Source organism: Protobothrops mucrosquamatus, unplaced genomic scaffold (assembly GCF_001527695.2).
Source record: "Protobothrops mucrosquamatus isolate PMUCROS unplaced genomic scaffold, P.Mucros_1.0 scaffold_144, whole genome shotgun sequence".
Classification (NCBI taxonomy): Eukaryota; Metazoa; Chordata; class Lepidosauria; order Squamata; family Viperidae; genus Protobothrops; species Protobothrops mucrosquamatus.
Genome location: NW_015386220.1, coordinates 58,576 through 81,364, shown reverse-complemented (window position 1 = coordinate 81,364; position 22,789 = coordinate 58,576). Strand labels below are relative to the sequence as shown.

Below are 22,789 nucleotides of genomic sequence, written 5' to 3'. Positions count from 1 at the left end.
AATGTCCAATTTCTTTTTAAAAACCTCCAGTGATGGAGCACCCACTGCTTCTGGAGGCATGCCGAAGTCGGTGGTTGCAAAAGTGAAAAAGTCAAGGCTGCACACTTCGTTTTAGGTTATTCAGCCACATCTGAGTGTCTGTAGCATGTCCGTGCAAAATAGAAAGCTGAAAAGAAACAGAAAAAAAGAAACAGAAGTATGCAGAGAGGAGCTAAATAAGCCTAATCTAAAAATACAGTTGAGTGATGTTGTCTAAATATATGTATTCTTCTGCTGACACCAAGCTTGCCTTTGATCAGGTGGCCTACGGTTATATTTTGCAAACCCACGGCTCTCTGCTTGCTTCCTCGTCCTCCTTTTTTTGGGGGGGGGGGGAATCTTTATTATGTGTTGTGATTGTAACCAGGTCTGTTGTACAGAAATTGGGCATAATGAGGGTCAGGTGAGGTATCAAAAGCTGAACTAAACTGAAGCCTGCAAGCCAGGAGGTTTTATTTTGGTTGCGTGCGCTTGGAAAAGGAGAGGGAGAATGTATTCGACATTCAGTTGCCATGAACCACGGATCCCCGTGAAACAATGGCTTTTAAATTTTGATCTCCACGGAGCCCTTCAGGAATCCAGAACGTTTGTTCTTTAAATGTGTGTAATTAAACAGAGTAGGCCCTCAAACTCCCACCCTTGCTTTAAGTGCAGTTCTACCAGCATTTTGAGAAGAACTGGTTTTTTTTTTTGTTTTTGTTTTAAATAAAAGCCGTTGCACAATGAACACTCCTCGTTTGCTTTGCTCGGCTTACAAAAGAGATTCGGGGTTTTTTTTTTTTTCCCCCTCTGTTTTTCAGCAATTTCTACAGCTCTGACATAAGTCCAAGGCCAATGGCAACCTGTTTGCCTTAGATATTTTCATTAATAAAGGCTATTAGTGCTACTTTACAGAACATAGCAGACAACAAGCAGTCACAGTTCCAAATTAATAACCCTGCACAGACTACATTCTTCTAGAGCAGTGCTTCCCAAGCCAGGTTAAATTACTCAAAATTGGATAAAAGTGGTTTTTTTTTGGGTAAAGACCCACGAACCCATTACCACTTACAATTTGTGGAGGTTAATGCTTGCTATTAACTGGTTTCTGGGTTTTATTTTAGTTCTTTTAATCCTGTTTACCCATAGTGGGACTATGAAGTGCTCAAAGTCAGCCTTTGGAGCAGCAACTAAGCCTATAGAATGTAAAATCCAATAGAAGAGAATATAGCTCCAAAACTGAATTCTGCCTTCTGAGTTTGGTTGTTAGCTTGCAGACGTTTCATTATCCAAGTAGGTAACATCATCAGGGCTAGTGCTCAAAGATAGCTTCAACTGGAAAACTGAACATCTGAAACCAAGTGAAATCCAAAAATTGTAGGGAATTCCTGGAAGTTTGGCATTCAGACAAATCAGCCATCAACGAATACAGAGATAAACACCATTTACACGCCATTCAAAAAGACAATTTTGAAAAGCTAAGAAGGAAACCAAAAGACTAGAACACGTCTTCTCCAGCAACCAACACCTTTATAAGCAAGGATTAATCCCAGACAAACAATCTAGCAGAAAACAATACCTAATCAAGGAACTACTGAGGAGAAAAACCACATCCCCACCAACACCGGCGGGGCAGTCTATGGTATATAAGCAGGGAGTAAACCTCACACTCACCGGCACTGATCATGTAACTGAGTTGGGTCATGAAATGTCTGCAAGAACAACCAAGTTCAGAGAGGCACTAAGGACTCCAGAAGATAAAATAAATAATGTGCCCAATGTAATAATTTATATTCTCTCTCTCCCCCTCCCTCTCTCTCTCTCTCTCTCTCTCTCTCTCTCTCTCTCTCTCTCTCTCTCCCTCTCTCATTAGTCAAAACAGCGTGCCACCAACAATCATTTCCCTCAATCCAGAGTGCAGGATGGCTTAAAGATGAGAGCCTCTGTCCGGATGTCACGATACTTGGAATCCTGGGGTGCAGCTCGTCCTTTTTCTCACCTCAACCATCGAGAGAGTGTGAGCAGTGAGACTTCTGCGCCCAACCGCAGACGCAGGAAGGTAAATCTTGGCTGTATGTTCTTCGAAATTGTCTTCCCAAGTCCTTTGATGAGATATGGAAGCAAGCATGAGGTTTCTCATGAACAGGAAAACAAGGAATTGAAAAATGGCTATTCAGGAACACATTCCTTTTCATACCTGTCATTGTCAGGTATGAAAGAACAAGTCCACGTGCGAAGGTCCTATTAAACTGATTTATTGCAATTACTCATGCCTATGCCCAGGAATCTTCTCAACTAAAGTTAGCCGCTGCTTGGCATTAGATAGGGGTCAACGGAATTCAAGGGTGGTTGTATTTATTTTGCTTGTGGCTATGTAGGGATTCTAGGCTGATTCCCTCTTTTAACTCCATCCCCAGGTTCTGGCTCTCCTCCTACAGTGAGTGTGTTTCCCATTTGTAATGGATATAAGTTAAATTCATAATTTTGCATCAAAGAGCTGCAAAGATTGAGGATGGAAAACATCCGCTGAGCAGTTTTGTAGAGGTCATAAGGCTTTTGCCCTTGTTCTCCTCCTATTTTTGAAGGTGGCATTATAGCAGCTCCCAACCATTTATGATACTTTTTCTCTTCTGGAGAATTGAGTCTAGATCACCCTTATTTATGGGTACCCGTCATATTTAGAGTACAAAATCTATATGCATTATTTGCTTCTTTAAAAAGTAAAATGTTCTTCTCCATGCTTTCCCCTTGCTTAGGAGATAGCCCTGCAACTCGCAAGTCGTCAGAGGACCTCGGAGAGGCAAGTTCCATCTCCTTCTTTACTGCCTGGTTAAGACCTTGCTTCAGTACCTTTTCTTAATCTTCCAGCCTGTAAAGCGCTTTATAAGGAAGGAGAAAGATCAAAGACCAGCATGTGCAATGCAATTAAAGGAGAATCTATATCAGGGATGGGCAACCTTGGCTCTTTTATGACTCGTGGACTTCAACTCCCAGAATTCCTGCTGGCTCAGGAATTCTGGGAGTTGAAGTCCACGAGTCATAAAAGAGCCAAGGTTGCCTACCCCTGATCTATATAAACGCCAAACTCTCCCCCTGGAAGAGAAGTTTAGCAGACGATCACCAAGAGAAGAGAAAATCTGTAGCTCAGGATTGAACTGCAAGGGTCCTTGGTGCTCTCCGGGCTTAGTTGTTAGCACTGATGATGTTACCTAGTTGGGTAGTGAAATGTCTGCAAAAAACCCAACCAAACTCACAGAGCACAAAGGACCCTACCACTCTTCCTCCCTCCTTCCCACAAACCCCACTCCCTCCTAGCATTGATGATGTTACACAGCTGGGTAATGAAATGTCTGCAAGAAAAGAACCAAAGTCAGAGAGCACTTAACAACCATGTTACTAACTTAACAACTGCCGTGATTCACTTAACAAGTTCGTAAAATGGGGCAAATTTCACTTAACAAATGCCTCTCTTGGCAGCAGCAGATATAGAGATAGATAGATAGATAGATAGATAGATAGATAGATAGATAGATAGATAGATAGATAGATAGATAGATAGATAGATATAGACAGACAGACAGACAGACAGACAGACAGACAGACAGACAGACAGACAGACAGACAGACAGACATGAAGTTCTGCTGATGCCAAATGTAATGTTTTACCTACTGTGTCTTGCCAAAGTAAAACAAACATGGACAGGTAACACAGCCATGTACATGTTTTCTGGTTATTGCTTTATGTGCTTTTGAACAGCATAAACTAGTTATGTTTTAATTGATTCTTACATTTTTAAATTGGCTCCTTCAAACTTTTTAAAGAAGGGACATAAGGCTTTTCTTTTTTCAAAATAATTTAAGGTTCCTTCGGGAGAATGCAAGTATCCCAGAAGAGATTGCTGTTGCTGTGATTTTGAGGAAAATGTTTTAATTGATTTGCTAATTATTGGCCTGGATCTAATAATCTAATGTGTTCCATCAACCTTTCCTTTCTCTTTCTCTATCTGTCTGTTAGTTGGGATGGATCTAGACCACACCAGTTATGTCCTCCTTCTGTTCTAACCTATAAGTGAGTTTTTCTTCCTCTTTTACTTTCACTGATTGTTGCTTCCCCCCCCCCCAGTGTGCTGGTAATTTTCCTGGTAATTTCTCATTTCACCTCTTCCTAAAGCAGGGGTGTCCATCATTGGCAACTTGAGGTCCAATAAGGTTGGCTGAGGAATTCTGGGAGTTGAAGTCCACAGATCTTAAAGTTGCCAAAGTTGGACACTCCTGCTCTAAAGTCAGTTGATATCCTCTCTGACAGATGAAAAAGACAACAGTGGCTGGATTCACATACAGCAAGCTAAGCCATAAATCATGGTTTTATGAACTCCTTAACTGAGCTCCCGTGTCATGCTTAGCCATTGCCAAACAAACCGAGTTATGAATGTGAATCCAATTGGAGAATTTTCTTGCTTTAGTGTCACAAGCCACAAAATTGCACAAATCTGTTCAGCAACCATTCCAGCCTTGTATAATTTTTGGATGATAAGGGAGCATCTTTACTGTAGTTTAATACAGGCTAAATCTCTGTCTCTTCGCAACTCTAATTTCTATTTCTCTATATCCAAGTGGACCAAATTGGACCACTTTTTAATATTTCTGTTCTCCAGCTTGGGAGGTGAGCTTCTAGGGAACATTGGAGGTTCACCTCCCATCCTAGTCATTTTTCTGAATGTTTGGAAGGAATCCTTTTTAATAATGACATTTTTTTCTTTTGTTTCTTTTAGAAATACCTCTCAGAAAGGAAGAATGGAAGAAGAAATTAACGATAAAATGATGTCGACCATTGAGGGCCTGAGTTCAGCCAAGTAAGAAAACAGAATCACGCCTCTTGCAGATAGGAGAAGAGATTCCTTCTCTGTTTTTAGTAAAAAAACAACAAAAAAAGGTGTCATCTGTTCATCTTGGGCTTGCCTGGGCTGTCTGTAGCCGGTTCATCTGGTAGATCTTCAATTCAGTGGTAGGATTCAGCCAGTTCACACCACTTCGGCAGAGCCGGTAGCTAATTTTTCGTTGCCCAGGCCCAGAATGGACTTCCAGAAGCGGCATCCACACAGAGAACCGGTTGTTCACCTATCTGAATCCCACCACTCCTTCAATTCCTTCTAAAGGAAATGTTACAAAAATATTCTTGATTCATTCTCGGATGCCCTGCAGCTTAGCGTAGTTTTTATAGGCAGTCCTCGGCTTAACGACACAATTTTGAGTAGAATTTCTGTCACTAAGCAAGGCGTTCATGAGTCACATTCAATTTTACGACCTTTTTTTGTCACGGTTGTTATGTGAATCATTGCAGTCGTTAAATGAATCATAGGGTCATTAAGTGAATCCCCCATTGGCTTGTCTTGTTGGAAGCCAGCTGGGAAGGTTGAAAACAACAACCACATGACTCGGGGATGCGTCAACCCTCCTAAATACACGCTGGTTGGTCAAGTGCCCGAATTTTGATCATGTCACCAGGATGGTCATAAGTGGGAGCACTGACTGGAAGTCATTTTTTTCAGTGGTAAATGAATGTGTTGTAAGTTGGGGACTGCCTGTGTTATTTTGGATTCATCGCTGCAAAAAAAACATGATTAGACTAGACTAGACTAGAACGGAACGGAACGGAACGGAACGGAACAGAACAGAACAGAACAGAACAGAACAGAACAGAACAGAACAGAATAGAATAGAATAGAATAGATTTATTATCACTTTTTCCTGTGGGCACAATGGCACACATTAAAAATGAAATTTAGTTGCTTGCTCTCAAAGTATACACATACACAAGCAACATACTATATACAACATATGTATAGACCTACACCCTTACATATAAGTAACATAAAAATATTAATCACTGTCCATATTGAATACATAATGGAAGGAGGAAGTTTGAGAGTTCACAAGGTTAATACTTGTATGGAACAAAGCTGTGGCTGAATCTGGATGTTCTGCTTCGGATACCACGGAGCCCCCTCCTCCCAGAAGGTAGCAAGGAAAACAGGTTGTGGAGAGGATGTGTCGTGTCCCAGACAATCTTGCAGACCCTGCTCAAGCAACGCTTATATGCCACTGCCTGGATGGGAGGGAGGGAACTGCCAATAATCTTTTCTGCCGTCCTCACCACTCTCTGCACCGCCTTCCTGTCTGAAGCAGGGATGCTTCCAAAGCAGACTGTGATGCTGTATGACAGGATGATGTGGCCAAGACTGGGTTTAAAGACAGCCAGTTACTCTTTAATATTGTAGTTCATTTCTGGAATTCTAAATTGGCTTCAACCTTTCATCTAAAATTCTCTCTGTGCTAGATGCTAATGAGAAGGTTTAGTGTTACAAGCTTTTAAAAGCACTTAAAGCAAAATTAAGTCTTAACTTCAGAGACAATGCAGCAACTAGAAAGGCGCCATTGAGACTAGATAATTCTAAGAAATACATTTTGGTTCTGCGATGCAGGAACCGGTGAAACCCTCATTCAGAACTACTTAATCCTTTAGGACAATATTCCACCTTTTATCCAGTTTTGACTGGAGGTCGTAAAACACAATGTGGAACGTTTTATATCCTTTCCCCTTTTTATTGCTCTGTGTTGTGTTTTCCTTTATTTGTCTGAATTCCAAAATACTTGCGTGTCTTTTTAATAATAGCCTGATTTTTTGACAGACGAATACTTAAAATAATTAGAATTTCACACTTGGTGCGTAACAGTTTCTGCTTTCTTTTCCTTCATGCAGACCATGGTGCGGTAAAAAAGATGATTTCCGTGGACTGTGTGGCTTTTTGCTGTGCTTTGTCGAAACAGGACTGGAAAAAGAGGTTTGTAGGACATTGGAGGAATAATAATAATAATAATAATAATAATAATAATAATAATAATAATAATAATAATAATAATAATAATAATAATAATAATAATAATAATAATAATAATAATAAAGTTGGAAGTGACCTTGGAGGTCCTCTAGTCCAACCTCCTGCTCAGGCAGGAAACCCTATACCATTTCAGACAAATGGCTGTCCAGTCTCTTCTTAAAAACTTCCAGTGTTGGAGCATTCACCGCTTCTGGAGGCAAGCTGTTCCACTGGTTAATTGTTTAACTGTCAGGAAATTTCTCCTTAGTTCCAGGTTGCTTTTCTCTTTGATCAGTTTAAAATCTTTCAGAGCTCAAAAACAGTTGTCCTCTGGGCTTACCGTTTGAAAAGGAAGCTAATCTTAACAAATCAAAATGTAATCTTATGGTTTCCTGTTTACAGAATTTTAGGCTGAGACAAAACCTTCCATTCATTTAGCTTCAAGCAGTGTCCTAGAAAAAGATATTTTTAGTTTTCCTTTGAATATTACTTATCTTTTTTGAAGGAATCTGATGCCTCTTTAGCATTGTTAGGATTGTATAGAGATAATAGTTAAGGACTCCCATAAAAAATAGGGGGGGGGGTCAACCTGTTCTCCAAAGCACCTGAAGGTAGAACAAGAAGCAACAGATGGAAACTAATCAAGGAGAGAAGCAACCTAGAACTAAGGAGAAACTTCCTGACAGTTAGAACAATTAACCAGTGGAACAACCTGCCTCCAGAAGTTGTGGGTACTCCAACACTGGAGGCTTTTAAGAAGAGATTGTCTAAGATGGTATAGGGCTTCCTGCCTGAGCAGGGGGTTGGATTAGAAGACCTCCAAGGTCCCTTCCAACTCTGTTATTCTGGTCTGTTCAAGATACTGGTTGTGTGTACTGCATCACTGGAGGCTTTGAAGAAGAGTCTGGACAGCCACTTGTCTGAAATGGCATAGGGCTTCCTGCCTGAGCACAGGGTTGGACTAGAAGACCTCCAAGGTCCCTTCCAACTCTGTTATTCTGTTAATCCTTGACTTACACGCCACAATTGGGACCAGAATTTCTGTTGCTAAGCAAGGCCGTTGTTAAATGAATCATACATGATTTTATCACCTTTTTTGCTATGGTGGTTAAGCAGGTCACTGCAATTAAGTGAACCGCATGGTTGTTAAACGAATCCAGCTTCCCTTATTGACTTTGCTTGTCAGAAGCTGACTGGGAAGATTGCAAATAGTGATCAGCTGATCCGGCATGCTGCACCCATCATAAATACATATCGGTTGCCATGGGGATGCTGCAATGGTCATAAGTATGAGGAGCGATCACAAGTCACTTTTTTCAGTGCCATTGTAAACTCCAAACAGTCACTAAAGGACTGGTTGCAAAAAGAGGATTACCTGCAATTGTATATGTTATGTAGCAAAGAGGTTGTATGCCAGGGTTCATTCTGTTTATATATTTTTTTTGTTCTCCATGACAAAGTCACCCCAAAAGATGGTCTTTTATGAATATATCAAAGCCTTTCCTATTTCTTTTTCTTTTTTTTCCAGTATCGTACGATTCCTATTCGCAAATTGAGGGGTTATTTTGTGTGTGCTGGCATTGTTTTGCTCTGCATGTTTACAGTACAGATATGCATTATACCATGGTAAGTGTTGTCTTTATTTTTATTATGCAATCAATCCAAGGATTGTCTACACATCCCATTAGATCAGTGACGTTGGCCAGCACTTCTTTTCCTGCAGAGCTACATTGGAAAGGTTATAGGGTCTCCTGCTTGAACAGGGGGTTGGACTAGAAGATCTCCAAGGTCCCTTCCAACTCTGTTATTCTGTTCTGTTCAAGATACTGGTTGTGTGTGCTGCATCACTGGAGGTTTTGAAGAAGAGTCTGGACAGCCACTTATTCTGTTATTTCATAACTCTATTATTTTTGCACGCTCACAAGTTTTTCTGCAAAATTGTAGATTTTTCCCCCCCGTCACAGAGCGGAGTAGTAAGGAATAGAGTAACGGGGAAATAAAATAGCAACCCAGGCTAAACCTTTCTTCTTAATGTGCTGGTTTTCCATGCGCCTTTATTGTCTAAGTGCCAAGAGATTTTATTTATTTATTTCATTAAATTCATATGCCACCCATCTCATCATCTAGCGACTCTGGGCAACTTACAATGCCATAAGTAATTTTCTAAAACCATTAAAAGGTTAAGAACATTAAAAGATTAGGCACCGAAAGTAACACATTAACATTAACTACAAAACTGATAAAAGAGGATATGGAGATGATAATTTCTCCTGATCTACTAGCCTCCGTCAACTGAAGGAGGATTTATCTGCAAAAAAAAAAAAAAAAAAGCACGAGGCAAACAGAATTTTCTACATATCTGTTTTTTGCTCCAAAGCTGTGATTTTATCAAACATTTTTTGCATAGTGAAAAGCCACTTAAGAAAATAAAAGCGCTTGGGATGGGTGATCCTAGTTACAATTGAATAACAAACTCCAGATCTTCAGGGTCCAGTTTTGGTAGAAGAGATTTAGACCTTTGTGGGAAATTTACAGTTTCTGAATTCTTAATCTGCTTTTGCTTGCTCTTTCCTTCCTCTTCCTTTTATTCATCTAGCTGAAATGTTAATTTATATTGCTAGTCCATGTGTGATATGCCATAGGCTGAATAAATCAATCCTCATTCTCTCTTTCAGGTCACAAACATTAGGAATCTCATTTGGGGTCGTAGCAGTCATCATGGGGCTGATTTTGTGTGTGTGCTTTGCGGATGACTGTTGGGTAAGTAAAAAAAGAAAAAAAAAGAAGGGAAATCAAAGTTCTAGACCAGTGTTTCTCAATCTTGACAACTTTAAGATACGTGGACTTCAATTCCCAGAATTCTCCAGGGAGCATGATAACTTAAAATTGCTGAGGTTGAGAAACACTGCTCTAGATTGCAAAATGTCTTTTCAAAGATGCATTTTATTAAAAGGTGAACTGTCGGCTCGGATTTTCAGATCTGCAAGTGGAATTATGCATTGCTCCCATTTGTGCAAATCCCAGAAACTTTGTAGTCTTGTTCTAGACTCTAGTTTTGTAGTAGAAGAGATTCAGAACTTTCTGGAGAATTTACAATTTCCGAATTCTTAATCTGCTTTGCTTGCTCTTTCCTTCCTCCTTCTTTTACTAATCTAGCTGAAATGTTAATTTATATTGCTAGTCCATGTGTGATATGCCCTGGCTAGGCTGAATCCAGAGCTAGAATTCATGTCATTTTTATCTGCCATGTGGCTATAAGGGCTGGGCTCTCAATTGTCATTTTTAGCCTGATTTCGATCCCAGACAGACTGCATAAAATAAGAGTCTCTGACTTGGTATCTAGAACAGTGGTTCTCAACCTTTTTAATGCTGCGACCCCAACTGGTCGTAAGTCGAGGACTAAACCGGTCGTAAGTCGAGGACTAAACCGGTCGTAAGTCGAGGACTACCCAACTGGTCGTAAGTCGAGGACTTTCCCTGCCCGGGAGCGCCGTGCATGCGTGGTTCTGCCCCCTGCGCCGGCCGAGGCGTAGCTGGCAAGCGGCAGAGACGGAGCAGGCCGACCACCAGCTGGCCCAGCCCAAGGGAGGTAAGGCACCCGCCGGAAAAGGGGTAAAAAATGGCGGACAAAAAAAATGGCGGACAAAAAAAATGGCGGACAGCCTTGCTTGGCGACCCCCATGAAATGGTTGATCGACCCCAAATGGGGTCCCGACCCACAGGTTGAGAACCACTGCTCTAGAAGGAGCTCACGAAAGGAAGAAAGAAGGGGAGGGAGAAGGAAGAAATAGTAAGAAACACAAGTAATTCTCAATTTACAACAGTTCGTTTACTAGCTGTTCAAAGTTGCAATGGCACTGAAAAAAAAATTACTTATATGACCATTTTGCACACAAACGTTGTGGCATCCCAACAGTCACATGATCAAAATTCAGACACTGGGCAACTGACTCATACTTTTGACAGTTGCCGTGTCCTGGGGTCATGTGACGAGCAAAGTCAACGGGGAAGCCAGATTCACCACTGTGTTACTATCTTAACAACTGCTGTGGTTCACTCAACAACTGTGGCAAAAATGGTCGTAAAATGGAGCAAAGCTCACTTAGCCGTCTCACTTAATGACAGAAATGTTGGGTTGAATTCTGGTCGTGAGTCGTGAGTATTGGATTATAGAAGTTGAATGGAAGCTCATCAGATTATAGAGGAGGCTTCAGACATATCCAAACAAATTGTGGAAATTATTCCTGGTTCTTTCAGCGGTCTAGTCAAATTGCTGTTGCCTTTTTTTAAAAAAAGCACATTTCTGGTCCTAATTATCCTCAGGACTGCAGACACGTGTGATGGGTGTGATGTAACGTCTGTGTTACCGGTGGGGGATTTGCCATCTTGAAACCTTTCTTCTTCGTTGGCAGAAATGCTGCGCAAAGCGATGGCCGCTAACACGCTACTTCCGCCTGCTTTCTGAGAAAGTGGAAACGATGCCCTCCATCAGGCTTCCCCTGGCCATCCTTGCCCTCGGCTCGCTGCTGATCCTTGCTGTTTTCAACCTGGTAATGCCTTCTGTTGAATGTTCACGGGGGAGCACGCCGTGGCCCTGCTTGCCCCCATCTGCAATCATGGCTGATGGGAAGGCCTTATATGATGAGATGGGAAGAGATGAGATGAGATGAGATGAGATGAGATGAGAAGATGAGATGAGATAAGATGAGATAAGATACATTATCACTTTTTTCTGTGAACACACTGGCACCCATTAAAAAATGACATTCTGATGCCCACTCTCAAAAGATATCTATATCTATATCTATCTATATTTATATCCCTATCTATCTATCTATCTATCTATCTATCTATCTATCTATCTATCTATCTATCTATCTATCTATCTATCTATCTATCTATCTATCTATCTATCTATCTATCTAGCTATCTATCTATCTATCTATCTATCTATCTATCTATCTATCTATCTATCTATCATCTATCTCTATATCTAATCTATATCTATATCTAATCTCTATCTCTATATCTAATCTATATCCATATCTAGATTATCTATCTATCATCTATCTCTATATCTAATCTATCTCTATATCTATCTATCTATCTATCTATCTATCTATCTATCTATCTATCTATCTATCTATCTATCTATCTATCTATCTATCTATCTATCTATCTATCTATCTATCTATCTCTATATCTAATCTATATCTATATCTAATCTCTATATCTAATCTCTATATCTATATATAATCTGTATCTATATCTATATATCTATACACACATACATGCATATACATAAAAAACAAAACGCTCAAGATAAATCTCCTTCCCTGGTCTCTTCCCTCCCTGATACAGATGACAAAGTGAGAAAGAGCCTGTGGCTTAGGGTCAACACAGCTGCCTAACGTGCAAGCAGCCCAGGTTCGAATCTCAGAAGGGTATGGCTGGCTGATGAGAGCTAATCAACTCGAAATAGCTATCCCAATCTCCCTTAATTCTTTGTTAGCAATCCAAAAAATTGGATACCCCCCCCACACACGTAATATATATTAATCATAGACTGTTTAGAATACATAGCAGAAAAAAGAGTCTTGAGAGTTAACAAGGTTGATATTATATGGTACAAAGCTATTACAAAATCTAGTTGTTCTGCTTCGGATGCTGCAAAGCCCCCTCCCAGAAGGTAACAAAGAAAACCGGTCATGCAGAAGATGTGTAGTGTCCCAGACAATACAGCATACCCTGCTCAAGCATCGCTTACATGCCACGTCCTGGATAGAAGGAAGTGAATTGCCAATGATCTTTTCTGTTGTCCTCACCACTCTCTGCACAGCCTTCCTGTCCGAAACAGTAATACCTCCAAACCACACAGTAATACAATATGACAGGATGCTTTCAGTCTTCCCTCTATAGAAAGTGGTGAGGACAGGGGAAAGAAGATGTGCTTTTCTCATACGATGCAGAAAATGCAGGCACTGGGTGTCTGCTTCACCAGTGTCTCACTGTTGAGCAACCAAACTAACCTGCTCATCAGCTGCACACCCAAAAGCTTGATACCACTAACCACAGTTGAATCTAGCAAGGAGCATGCACATAACTTGGGGAATTCATGCTATAGAATAAAAAGTAGCTGAGAAAACCACAAAAAGTTTCAGTGAAGATGGACAGGCTTGGGGAATAGGAAAGTACTTAGAGATAAGATGGATATGACAATAAATGAGGTTGTTATTATGATGGGTTTTTTTACTTTAAACATGTTGTCAGTTTTTCAAGAATTTATTAGCTGGACCACCAGAATTCAAAAGTTGCAAAATTTACCCCAAAGGTGCTTCCCCCCCCCAAAAAGGCAACTGGACTATCTTGGATTTTTTTCTTTGAAAATGTTTCGCTTCTCATCCAAGAAGCCTCTTCAGTTCAACCCTTCTGTCGCTTCAATCGTTCTTCTTTTTCTTTGGAAAACTCTTACTGTTTTGTTAATAAATGTATGTGTTTTGAATTGCCACCAGAATATTCCCTAACCAGCTTTTAATGTCTTCATTAGCTAGTGAGCCAGCCTGGTGGACAACGTACCTCACCAAATTCCAACCCAGTGAGTAAAAGTTTGATTTTATTGGCAGGAATAATTGCTTGGGTTTAATAGCAGGTGTGAGCTATTCAACAGGTTCTTATCACAAGGTGAAAATACTCTATAATGTTGTGATTATAGGCTGCACTGACTTTATCTAGCTTTTCCATCTCCTTCCTGCAGAATAGATTTGTTGCTGCTACTCACAAATTGCCTTTTTTAAACAAGAGCTTATCGCAGGATGGAGATTTCCAAATGAACCTTGTTCTCTTTGGATCCGACCTTGATTGTGTCGCATTTATATTCTGTTGATGCTCTTGGCTAAAAGCCAGGTTAAAAAAATCAGAATGTGAATGATTAAAGTGAGTTTGAATCCATTGGAAACGTTTATTTTGAAACATTCATCCCATGCATAACTTTTTGTTGGGGGGGGGGTCATCTATACAGGCAGTCCTCAAATTATAACCATTCATTTAGTGACAGATTGAAGTTACTACCACAGCACGGAAAAAAGGGACTTATTTTTTTCACATTTACAACCGTTGCAGCGTCCCCCTGGTCACATGATCAAAATTTGGGCGCTTGGAAACTGGCATGTATTTATGACAGTTGCGTTGTCCTGGGTTTGAGTGATCACCATTTGTAACCTTCTCACCCGGCTTCCGACAAGCAGGAATTCTGGGAGTTGAAGTCCACAGGTCTTAGTTGCCAAGTTTGGACACCCCTGGTTTATATTTTGACTCACACAATATTTTAAAATAATAGTAATAATAAGCCCTATGATGATGATGATGATGATGATGATGATGATAATGATAATGATAATGATAATGATAATGATAATAATAATAATAATAATAATAATAATAATAATAATAATAATAATAATAATAATAATAATAATAATAATAATAATAAAAAATTGGAAGGGACCTTGGAGGTCCTCTAGTCCAACCCCCTGCTCAGGCAGGAAACCCTATACCATTTCAGACAAATGGTTGTCCAGTCTCTTCTTAAAAACTTCCAGTGTTGGAGCATTCACCGCTTCTGGAGGCAAGTTGTTCCACTGGTTAATTGTTCTAACTGTCAGGAAGTTTCTCCTTAGTTCTAGTTTGCTTCTCTCCCTGATGAGTTTCCATCCGTTGCTTCTTGTCCTGCCTTCAGGCGCCTTGGAGAATAGCTTGACTCCCTCTTCTTTGGAGCAGCCACTGAGATATTGGAACACTGCTATCATGTCCCCCTCATCCTTCTCTTCGTTAAATTAGACATACCCAATTCCAGTAGTCTGACATGAAAACATGACCGCATGATTTACTTACCAAATGCAGTGATTTGCTTAATGACAATGGGCAGGAAATGAGGTACAACTCATTTAATGACTTCCTTGTTTAGAAATGGAGATTTTGTGGTCAATCATGGTCATAAGCCGGGGATTGCCTATAGATTTTTTTTTTGTCAGCCCCACTGAATAGTTCAGACTGGAAAGCATTTACACAGGCAGACTAGAACTATACTTTATGGAGATAAAATATAATAACAAAGGCCTGTATCTTCCCTCCTTCTTTTACCTCAGTACGTCAGGAAGGAGCCTCTTTCTAACTTGTTTCCTAGCACTAAAAAGTATTTCAGCCCTCTTGCGTATTTTTGTGAAGTTGTCTCCTCACCGTTTTTCTTGTGTGAAGCCCATTGTATCACCTCAATCATTATTTATGTTTTTCCCCTCTCCCCCCCCCAAAAAAAAAACACAATAGCTGCCAGGAAACCATTCAGATACTGAAGATGGATCATCTAGTATGATTACGATCTACCCGGTGAGTGGAGAGGGGTGTAATATTTTAAAAGTACGGATTTGGGTCCAGCCCTGGGTAACCTGCTTGGACAACAGAACCTCTGCTAGTACTCTGACATGAAAACAATTGCTTAACTCTTGCTTAAATCCTTCTTTTCTACCAGTATTATGCCTACTGCTGCCTCCTGAGCTTCATCGCGTGTTCTGTGTTCCTCCGAATGAGTTTTGAACTCAAGCTAATGCTGCTCTCGGGAGCCGTCGTGGGGTATTTCGTCATATTTAACCGCAATCCGTATGTCACCTGCGACCCGGACTGTGTGCAGAGGTAGGAATAGCTTGTATCTCATGAGTAACTTTGCCAAAGGGTGGAGTGAGGTGGGGTGGAGTGGGATGAAAACGATAATGAAGTAATAGTGGAAGAGATTAAGTTATTCAGGTCTATGCAGGCTATTTTAAGAGACCATTTCCCATTGAAAATATTGTGGTGGTGCATATTGTTTTGGACTGGGTACTACAAAATAAATGGGATTAAATAAAAAAATAAATAAAAAATGCCATAAGGGGCAATTGGATTGTTTCTTTGATGTCACTCTTATAAATAGCATTTGCCTTTCTTCTATTTACAAACTTTATTTTGAGCACTGAAATGAATGTTCTAACAAGTTTGAAATGAGCTCACATTTCCCCTTCCTTCCTTTTTCCTTTTTCTTCCTTCCTTCCTTCCTTCCTCCCTCCCTCCCTCCCTCCCTCCCTCCTTCCCTCCCATACACACATGCTTCCTTTGTCTCTCCTTCCTTCCTTCCCCCCTCCCTTCCTTCCCCTTCCTTCATTCTTTCCTTCTTCGCTTCTTTCCTTCCTCCCTCCCTCCCTTCCCCTTCCTTCCTTTCTTCCTTCCTATCTTCCTTCCTTCTTCCCTTCCTTCCTTCCTATCTTCCTTCCTTCCTTCTTTCCCTCCCTCCCTCCCTTCCTGAAAGCCACTTCACTGTTTCTCTTGAGGAAGATACTTTTAACAAATATTAGTGCAAGTTTTCTTTCTTATGCATTCTGTAGTTCAAACTTTTGAACTTTTTCAATCATAAACATGTGTGTTTCATGTAATTGTTCTAATTTGTTCTTTTATTTTCTACTTCAGGCTTTTTATAAAAAATCCCACAGTGATGATCAATTTGTACCTGGCACTCTTTTATATAACTCTGGTTCTGTTGTCCAAGCAGGTATGGATTCGTGTATGGCTTATGTCTGTGTCTCCTCAAATTTTCAGCCCAGTAACTGGGAAAGTTGACCCCAACACCCAGAAGTGTCTTTCTATCAGTCATTATTATTACTATTATTATTATTATTATTATTATTATTATTATTATTATTATTATTATTGCTCTTTACATCTGTCATTGTCATCGTTGTTTGTTCACAGAACAAATGTATCGAACGAGAATGTATACAATAAAAACTGAACTATGAAAAACTAAAACACAGAGCTCCTTTATAACTTTGAAAATAGTCTATCTATATTGTAAAGTTTTCCTACCGTCACCAGGATAGAACAGTCTTTGGTGATCTTGTCTGAGAATTCTGAAATTCTCAGAAATCTGCTAGTAGAAATGCACTTTCTTCCATAGAATAGCCAAAGTAATTAGCAAGGAGTGATGATTTGAACTCAGAGTAGCACATACCGTGTGATGAACAACTCAACAAAATACGATGTTGATTCAATAGACCTTCCGTGTAGAAGCAGCTCATTGAAAGTCATTGTTGATCAAACATAAAGCTGGATGGTGATGTCACAGTTGACTTTTGTCGTTATTTTCTTAACGCACAACTTTAATGCTCAAAAATTACATTGGAAGAAGACAAGAGCAAATCTTTTGAACCATGGGGGTGTTACAGTGGAAGATATTAATCAAACAGATTCCTTTTTCACCAGAATGTCATTTTCTGATGGAGTTCCAACTAGTGCATTTGGTGCATCTGCTTCCTAATAGTGGAAATGTATTATCCCTGTGTAGCGATGCACACAAAACCAAAATAACAAACCCCAGCCCTTCGGTACACAAATAAAGCATTCATCATAGTCTAATTTTCCCCTGAAAAGCACATTTCTATTTTAAACTGCCTTTAATAGTTTATCCCAAGGCATTGCTCTGGGCTGTCCATATTGACTTAGCAATCACTTGATATTATTCTTGTTAATAATTTTACTTGTTTGAGCTCTATGCCTGTGAAGTGGCTATGACTGCGCGGATCTGAGCATAAATCCCCATGTGCAAGATACGTGTCTGTACAAATTTGGGCCTTTTATATTAAAATATAATAAGGCAAATTATCCATCTACAGCCATTACAATTCAGAAAAATGAATGAACAGTGATTTAGGCAGGTAGGCTTAAGTGCCAAAAAGTGGAAATGAACCATTTTGTGTTGTTGTTGTTGTTAAGAAAATACAATGCCTTGCCCACTTTAGAAGCACGATTTATTGTTTTAGTTTTGTTATATGCTGTCCAGAGTCACTTGCTCATGAAATGGGTGGCTCTGTAAATTAGATAGAGATAGATAAATAGATAGATAGATAGATAGATAGATAGATAGATAGATAGATAGATAGATAGATAGATAGATAGGTAGGTAGGTAGGTAGGTAGGTAGGTAGGTAGGTAGGTAGGTAGATATGGATGGATGGATGGATGGATGGATGGATGGATGGATAGATAGATAGATAGATAGATAGATAGATAGATAGATAGATAGATAGATAGATAGATAGATAGATAGATAGATAGAAAGGCAGGCAGGCAGGCAGGCAGGCAGGCAGATAGACATGCATGTCTACTTAAAAGTAAAATTTATAGGAATCACTGAAACATGCAAAGTCAACTGGATTAAGGTCATTGCATAAATCAATTACTGTCATAAATCAATTATTTTCTAATCTTTGCAACATCAGTATGGGATAAACTTTGTTGCTGATAGTTTTTGGGAACTAATTCCTGACTCCTTGTTTGTTTGCAGATAGACTATTATTGTCGGCTGGATTGCCTACAGAAAAACAAATTCAAAAAGGAACATGAGTCATTTGAAACCATGGAGAATGTAAACAGGCTACTGCTTGAAAATGTCCTCCCAGCTCATGTGGCGGCCCATTTTATTGGGGACAAGTTAAACGAGGTATGGAAAAGTTCACTGTAATGTTACATAGCAGAAGCTTGGTTGAAGGTGCTGGTAGCGCTTCGATTGACCTTGAAGAGGTCATTCACTGAAGTTGCCCTCAAATTAAAAAGAAAGAATCCTAGGTATTGGTAGAAAACCCATTCCTAGTGGCTGGTTCATACAACACATTAAGCCTGGCTCCTTGATTAAGTCACCTTGATTTTGTTTAGGTATAACAGTAAGTCATAAGCCATGATTCACAAGCCACAGGACCTGGATTCACACCGCATGCTAAGCCAAAACTATGTAAATCATTATATGGTTATTGGAATGTCACCTCATCCACAACTATGGATCCTAAGCCATGGAGGGCTCTTTTGAGGGAGATGCTACATAAATAAAATTTATCATCATAATCCTGTAGAACTCCAGTATCTGAATATCTGAAAAGCTCAGAAGGATCTTCAGCCAACAGAACATGTGCGCACTCTTTAAACCCAAGAATACACTAAGGCAGAAGCTTGTCCACCCCAAGGATAAAACACCCAGACACAAACTGAGCAATGCGGTGTATGCAGTACAATGCACTGAGATATGTGCATATCTGTACATTGGGGAAACAAAACAAACCACTTCACAAACGCATGAACCCATCAGGACAAGATTCAGCAGCTCTTTCGAAGACAGCAAAGTCCATATTTTGGACAGAGAGGACCGCTGGTTTGAAAGAGGGGTCAAAGAGGCCATCTAGGTCAAAACAGAACAGCCCTCTCTCAACAGAAGGGGAGGGATACGACATCATCTAGATAGATGTTTCTACAACAGAGTACTTTCAGCAGTTTCAAGAATGTTCCACACCCATTTGCACCACTCAGATGACCCTGAGGACATAGGTAAACCTCCAAGTGGCCTGAATGAGTCTCTAAAAGAAGGCAAAAGACCAGCTGTCTGCAAGGACAGCTATAAATCCTTCAATTCCCCACCATTCCAGTCAGAGCTGAAGAAGCTTCTTGGATGAGAAACGAAACGTCTTCAAAGACAATCAAGAAAGTCCCGTTGCCTCTTGAAAAAGCTCCCTTGGACAACTCCAAGTTAAGCAAGAATGGTATTAATCTTAGGGAGTTACTTCTCAAGGGCTCGTTGTGCACTATAGATTCTTAGGAGTGACAAAAGAGGCATCACACACACACACACACACACACACACACAAATGGCAAATGAATGAAACATTGGAAGAAATATGGGCAGGCTGGCTGACACAAGAAAAGAGTAGCATATAATGAGAAAAAGAGTGTAATAATGGAAGAGATGAAATTAATAAACGAAGAATTACTGAAGAGGAAACAGAATATGGTTAAGAACTGTAAGAATGTAATGATGGAAATAATATGCTTAAATAAGAGAAGTTAGGGACATCCAAATGGTAAATAATATGTTTGTTTAACGCTAAGTTGGATACAGTATTTGGAAATTAATAATAGCTGAAAACAGGACTTTGATTTATATAAGTAATGGGTTGCAGGTAACCTTTATTGATTAATGGAATTTTTATTTAGGAACATATTAATGAATGCATTTTATCTAGAAATGTATTAATTTGACTATATCATGTTAATTGATAGAGAAGGAAATTTTAAGGAGTATTATGTGAGCTGTATATTTATGATGTTATTGTATTCAATTGATTACCCTATTTCCACGTTGGCTCTTAAGCTTCTGGGCGCAAAAATGGAAAAATCAATAAAATTGTTTTAAAAAAAAGAAAAGTAAAGAAAAGAATAGCACCCCCTTAATGCAGGTCGGCGTGGCAGGCTCCTTTGTATAGCACCTAATTTTTGACTTCTGCAATTTTGGTTGACTTACTAGAGAGGAACTTTGCGTGTCATTGTTGCCTTGGTTAAAAGGGGTGGGCGGAGAGAGGTGGGTGGGAGTCGAGCATTACGCTGAAAGCGATTGTTCATGAACCTATTGTTACATGTCCTCCCAGGACTGGTATCATCAATCTTACGACTCCGTGTGTGTCATGTTTGCCTCAGTCCCCGACTTCAAGGTATTTTACACCGAGTGCGACGTCAACAAGGAAGGACTGGAATGTCTTCGTCTCCTGAATGAGATCATTGCTGATTTTGATGAGGTATCTCCTTGTTGACTTTGGCTTCTGCAGCCCTCTGGGTTCACTGTTCCTCAACCTTGGCAGCTTGAAGATGTGGACTTCAACGTGCTGGCTGGGGAATTCTTGGGAGTCCACACGCCTTCCAAGTTGCCAACGTTGAGAAATGCTTGCTCTGCCTATGTCGATTGACTACTTGAGAACTCGGATGAATCTTCTCCTCAAATATTTAGCAGGGCTTGTTCACCCATGTAATTTAGCCATGCTTCACTCTTAATAGACTCCACCTGAAACAGAGGTTAATGAAAGGTACACCCAATTCCTACATGAGGTTGTGAAAGTTGGTGAATGATGGGTGTGACTTGGCCCAAGCTAACCTTGTCTGAACTGGAAACCCTAGAAAGATCAAGCCTGGTTAGTACAGATAGTCTTTGACTTATAACCACAGCTGAGCCCAAAAATTCTGTTGCTAAGCAAGACACTTGTTAAGTGAGTTTTGCCCCATTTTACGACCTTTCTTGCCACAGTTGTTAAGTGAATCACTGTATTTGATAAGAGTGACATGGTTGTTAAGTGAATCTGGTTTCCCCATTGACTTTGCTTGTGAGAAGGTCACAAAAAAGTGATCACATGACCCCAGGACACTGCAACCGTCCTAAATATGGGTCGGTTGCCAAGCATCAGAATTTTGACCATACAGTGGTGGGAATGCTACAATGGTGTGAAAAAGGGTCATAAGCCACTTTTTTCAGTGCCCTTGTCACTTTGAATGTCATTAAACAAACTGCTGTGAGTTGGGAACTATCTGTAACAGAATAGGACACTGCCAGAGTTGTAGACTTGACTGGAAAACTGAACAACAATCTGGCAGAAAAAACTGTTGCCAAGAAAAAATAAATGGTTGTGTCAATGAGATCACTAGGAGTCAAGTTTGATTGACAGGGTTTGTTATTATTTTTGGACCTGATAAAATTTAAAGAAGGAAGCAGCTGGGAACAGTGGTAGGGAAGGAACACAACTCATTTGTACCATATAATATTTGTACCACAGAACAGCTCCAGATTCCATTATTTGCATCTTCAGATTGGAAGAACAAGGGAGCTGATTCTTCTGACTTTTCTTCGAAAGCTATTACAATATTGGGCTAAAATTTATGATCAAAAATAGCTGAAGACTTCCTATATTAAGCCAGAATATTGTACAGTTTTAATTTTATTACTTTAGCAGAACAGTTCACGTTGAATTGGTAGCCTTCAGTAATTGAAAAGTGACAAATTAAAAAGCGTGGCTTGTCTATCGGCATTTTGAGAGTTGAAAGCATTACACTGAACCTCAAGTTATGCAGATTAATCACATACATTCTATCCTTAGAGATCTGCAAAAAATTGAAAATATTAGACCGAATTCAGTATCTGCAGACACTCAACTTGAGTTGGCTCATTTTTCCAGAAAACGTGGCCTTTCATACAACTATAAAGTGAGAGAATGGACAGCTCCTAAATACTATACATTTTTTTTCCTCAACAGCTGCTGCTAAAGCCTAAATTTAGTGGGGTCGAAAAAATCAAAACTATTGGGAGCACGTACATGGCAGCATCTGGACTCTGCGTGGTCTCTGGTCAAGAGAATAATGTGGTAGGTCTCCTTTTGAAGGGTTAATTCCTCAGAACAGTGTTTCAATCTGAAGATGTCTAGACTTAACTTCCCAAAATATTTTGAGTTGAAGTCCATATATCTTCAAGTTCACTTCATATCATAATTTTGAAGTAACTTACGGTTCATATTTGTCCCAATCATACCCATTTTACCTTCTTCTCAGTCTTAAAACCCATTTTATTCATCAGTTCTGTTTTATCTTCTAGTCTATATTTCTATTAACAACTTCGTCTTCTGTTTATTATTCTTAAAATCTGCTAATGGACCACATTCTTTCTATTTCCCTATTATTTCAGTTTGCTTTAAGGAATCTTACAGAACCAAGACTAAGTCATCAAAAGCCCTTCACTTTTAAGGTGGTTTTTTTTTCATTTTTAATCCCACAGCGTTCTCATTATTATTATTATTATTATTATTATTATTATTATTATTATTATTATTATTATTATTATTATTATTATTATTATTATTATTATTATTATTATTATTATTATTATTATTACTTTAATTTATACCCCGCCCTTCTCCCGAAGGACTCAGGGCGGCTTACAGGCAATAAAAACGGAACTATACAATAAATATCTAAAAACAATTAAAATATATATTAAATAAGCCTGTTATTTTT

The 22,789-nt window shown here is 39.5% G+C and overlaps 1 protein-coding gene across 1 annotated transcript in view; it reads left to right on the top strand.

The window, feature by feature from the left end:
* The window catches only part of ADCY7 (adenylate cyclase 7), a 46,321-nt gene that overhangs the window by 21,165 nt on the left and 2,367 nt on the right, over window positions 1-22,789 (top strand). Inside the window, exons 10-23 of the mRNA XM_029284694.1 lie at window positions 1,892-2,077; window positions 2,778-2,818; window positions 4,034-4,087; window positions 4,791-4,871; window positions 6,779-6,860; window positions 8,425-8,522; window positions 9,572-9,656; window positions 11,309-11,446; window positions 15,219-15,278; window positions 15,421-15,581; window positions 16,389-16,470; window positions 18,261-18,416; window positions 20,386-20,532; window positions 22,036-22,143. Coding sequence (XP_029140527.1) covers window positions 1,892-2,077; window positions 2,778-2,818; window positions 4,034-4,087; window positions 4,791-4,871; window positions 6,779-6,860; window positions 8,425-8,522; window positions 9,572-9,656; window positions 11,309-11,446; window positions 15,219-15,278; window positions 15,421-15,581; window positions 16,389-16,470; window positions 18,261-18,416; window positions 20,386-20,532; window positions 22,036-22,143 — 1,479 coding nt within the window. The remainder of the gene's footprint in view (window positions 1-1,891; window positions 2,078-2,777; window positions 2,819-4,033; window positions 4,088-4,790; window positions 4,872-6,778; window positions 6,861-8,424; window positions 8,523-9,571; window positions 9,657-11,308; window positions 11,447-15,218; window positions 15,279-15,420; window positions 15,582-16,388; window positions 16,471-18,260; window positions 18,417-20,385; window positions 20,533-22,035; window positions 22,144-22,789) is intronic.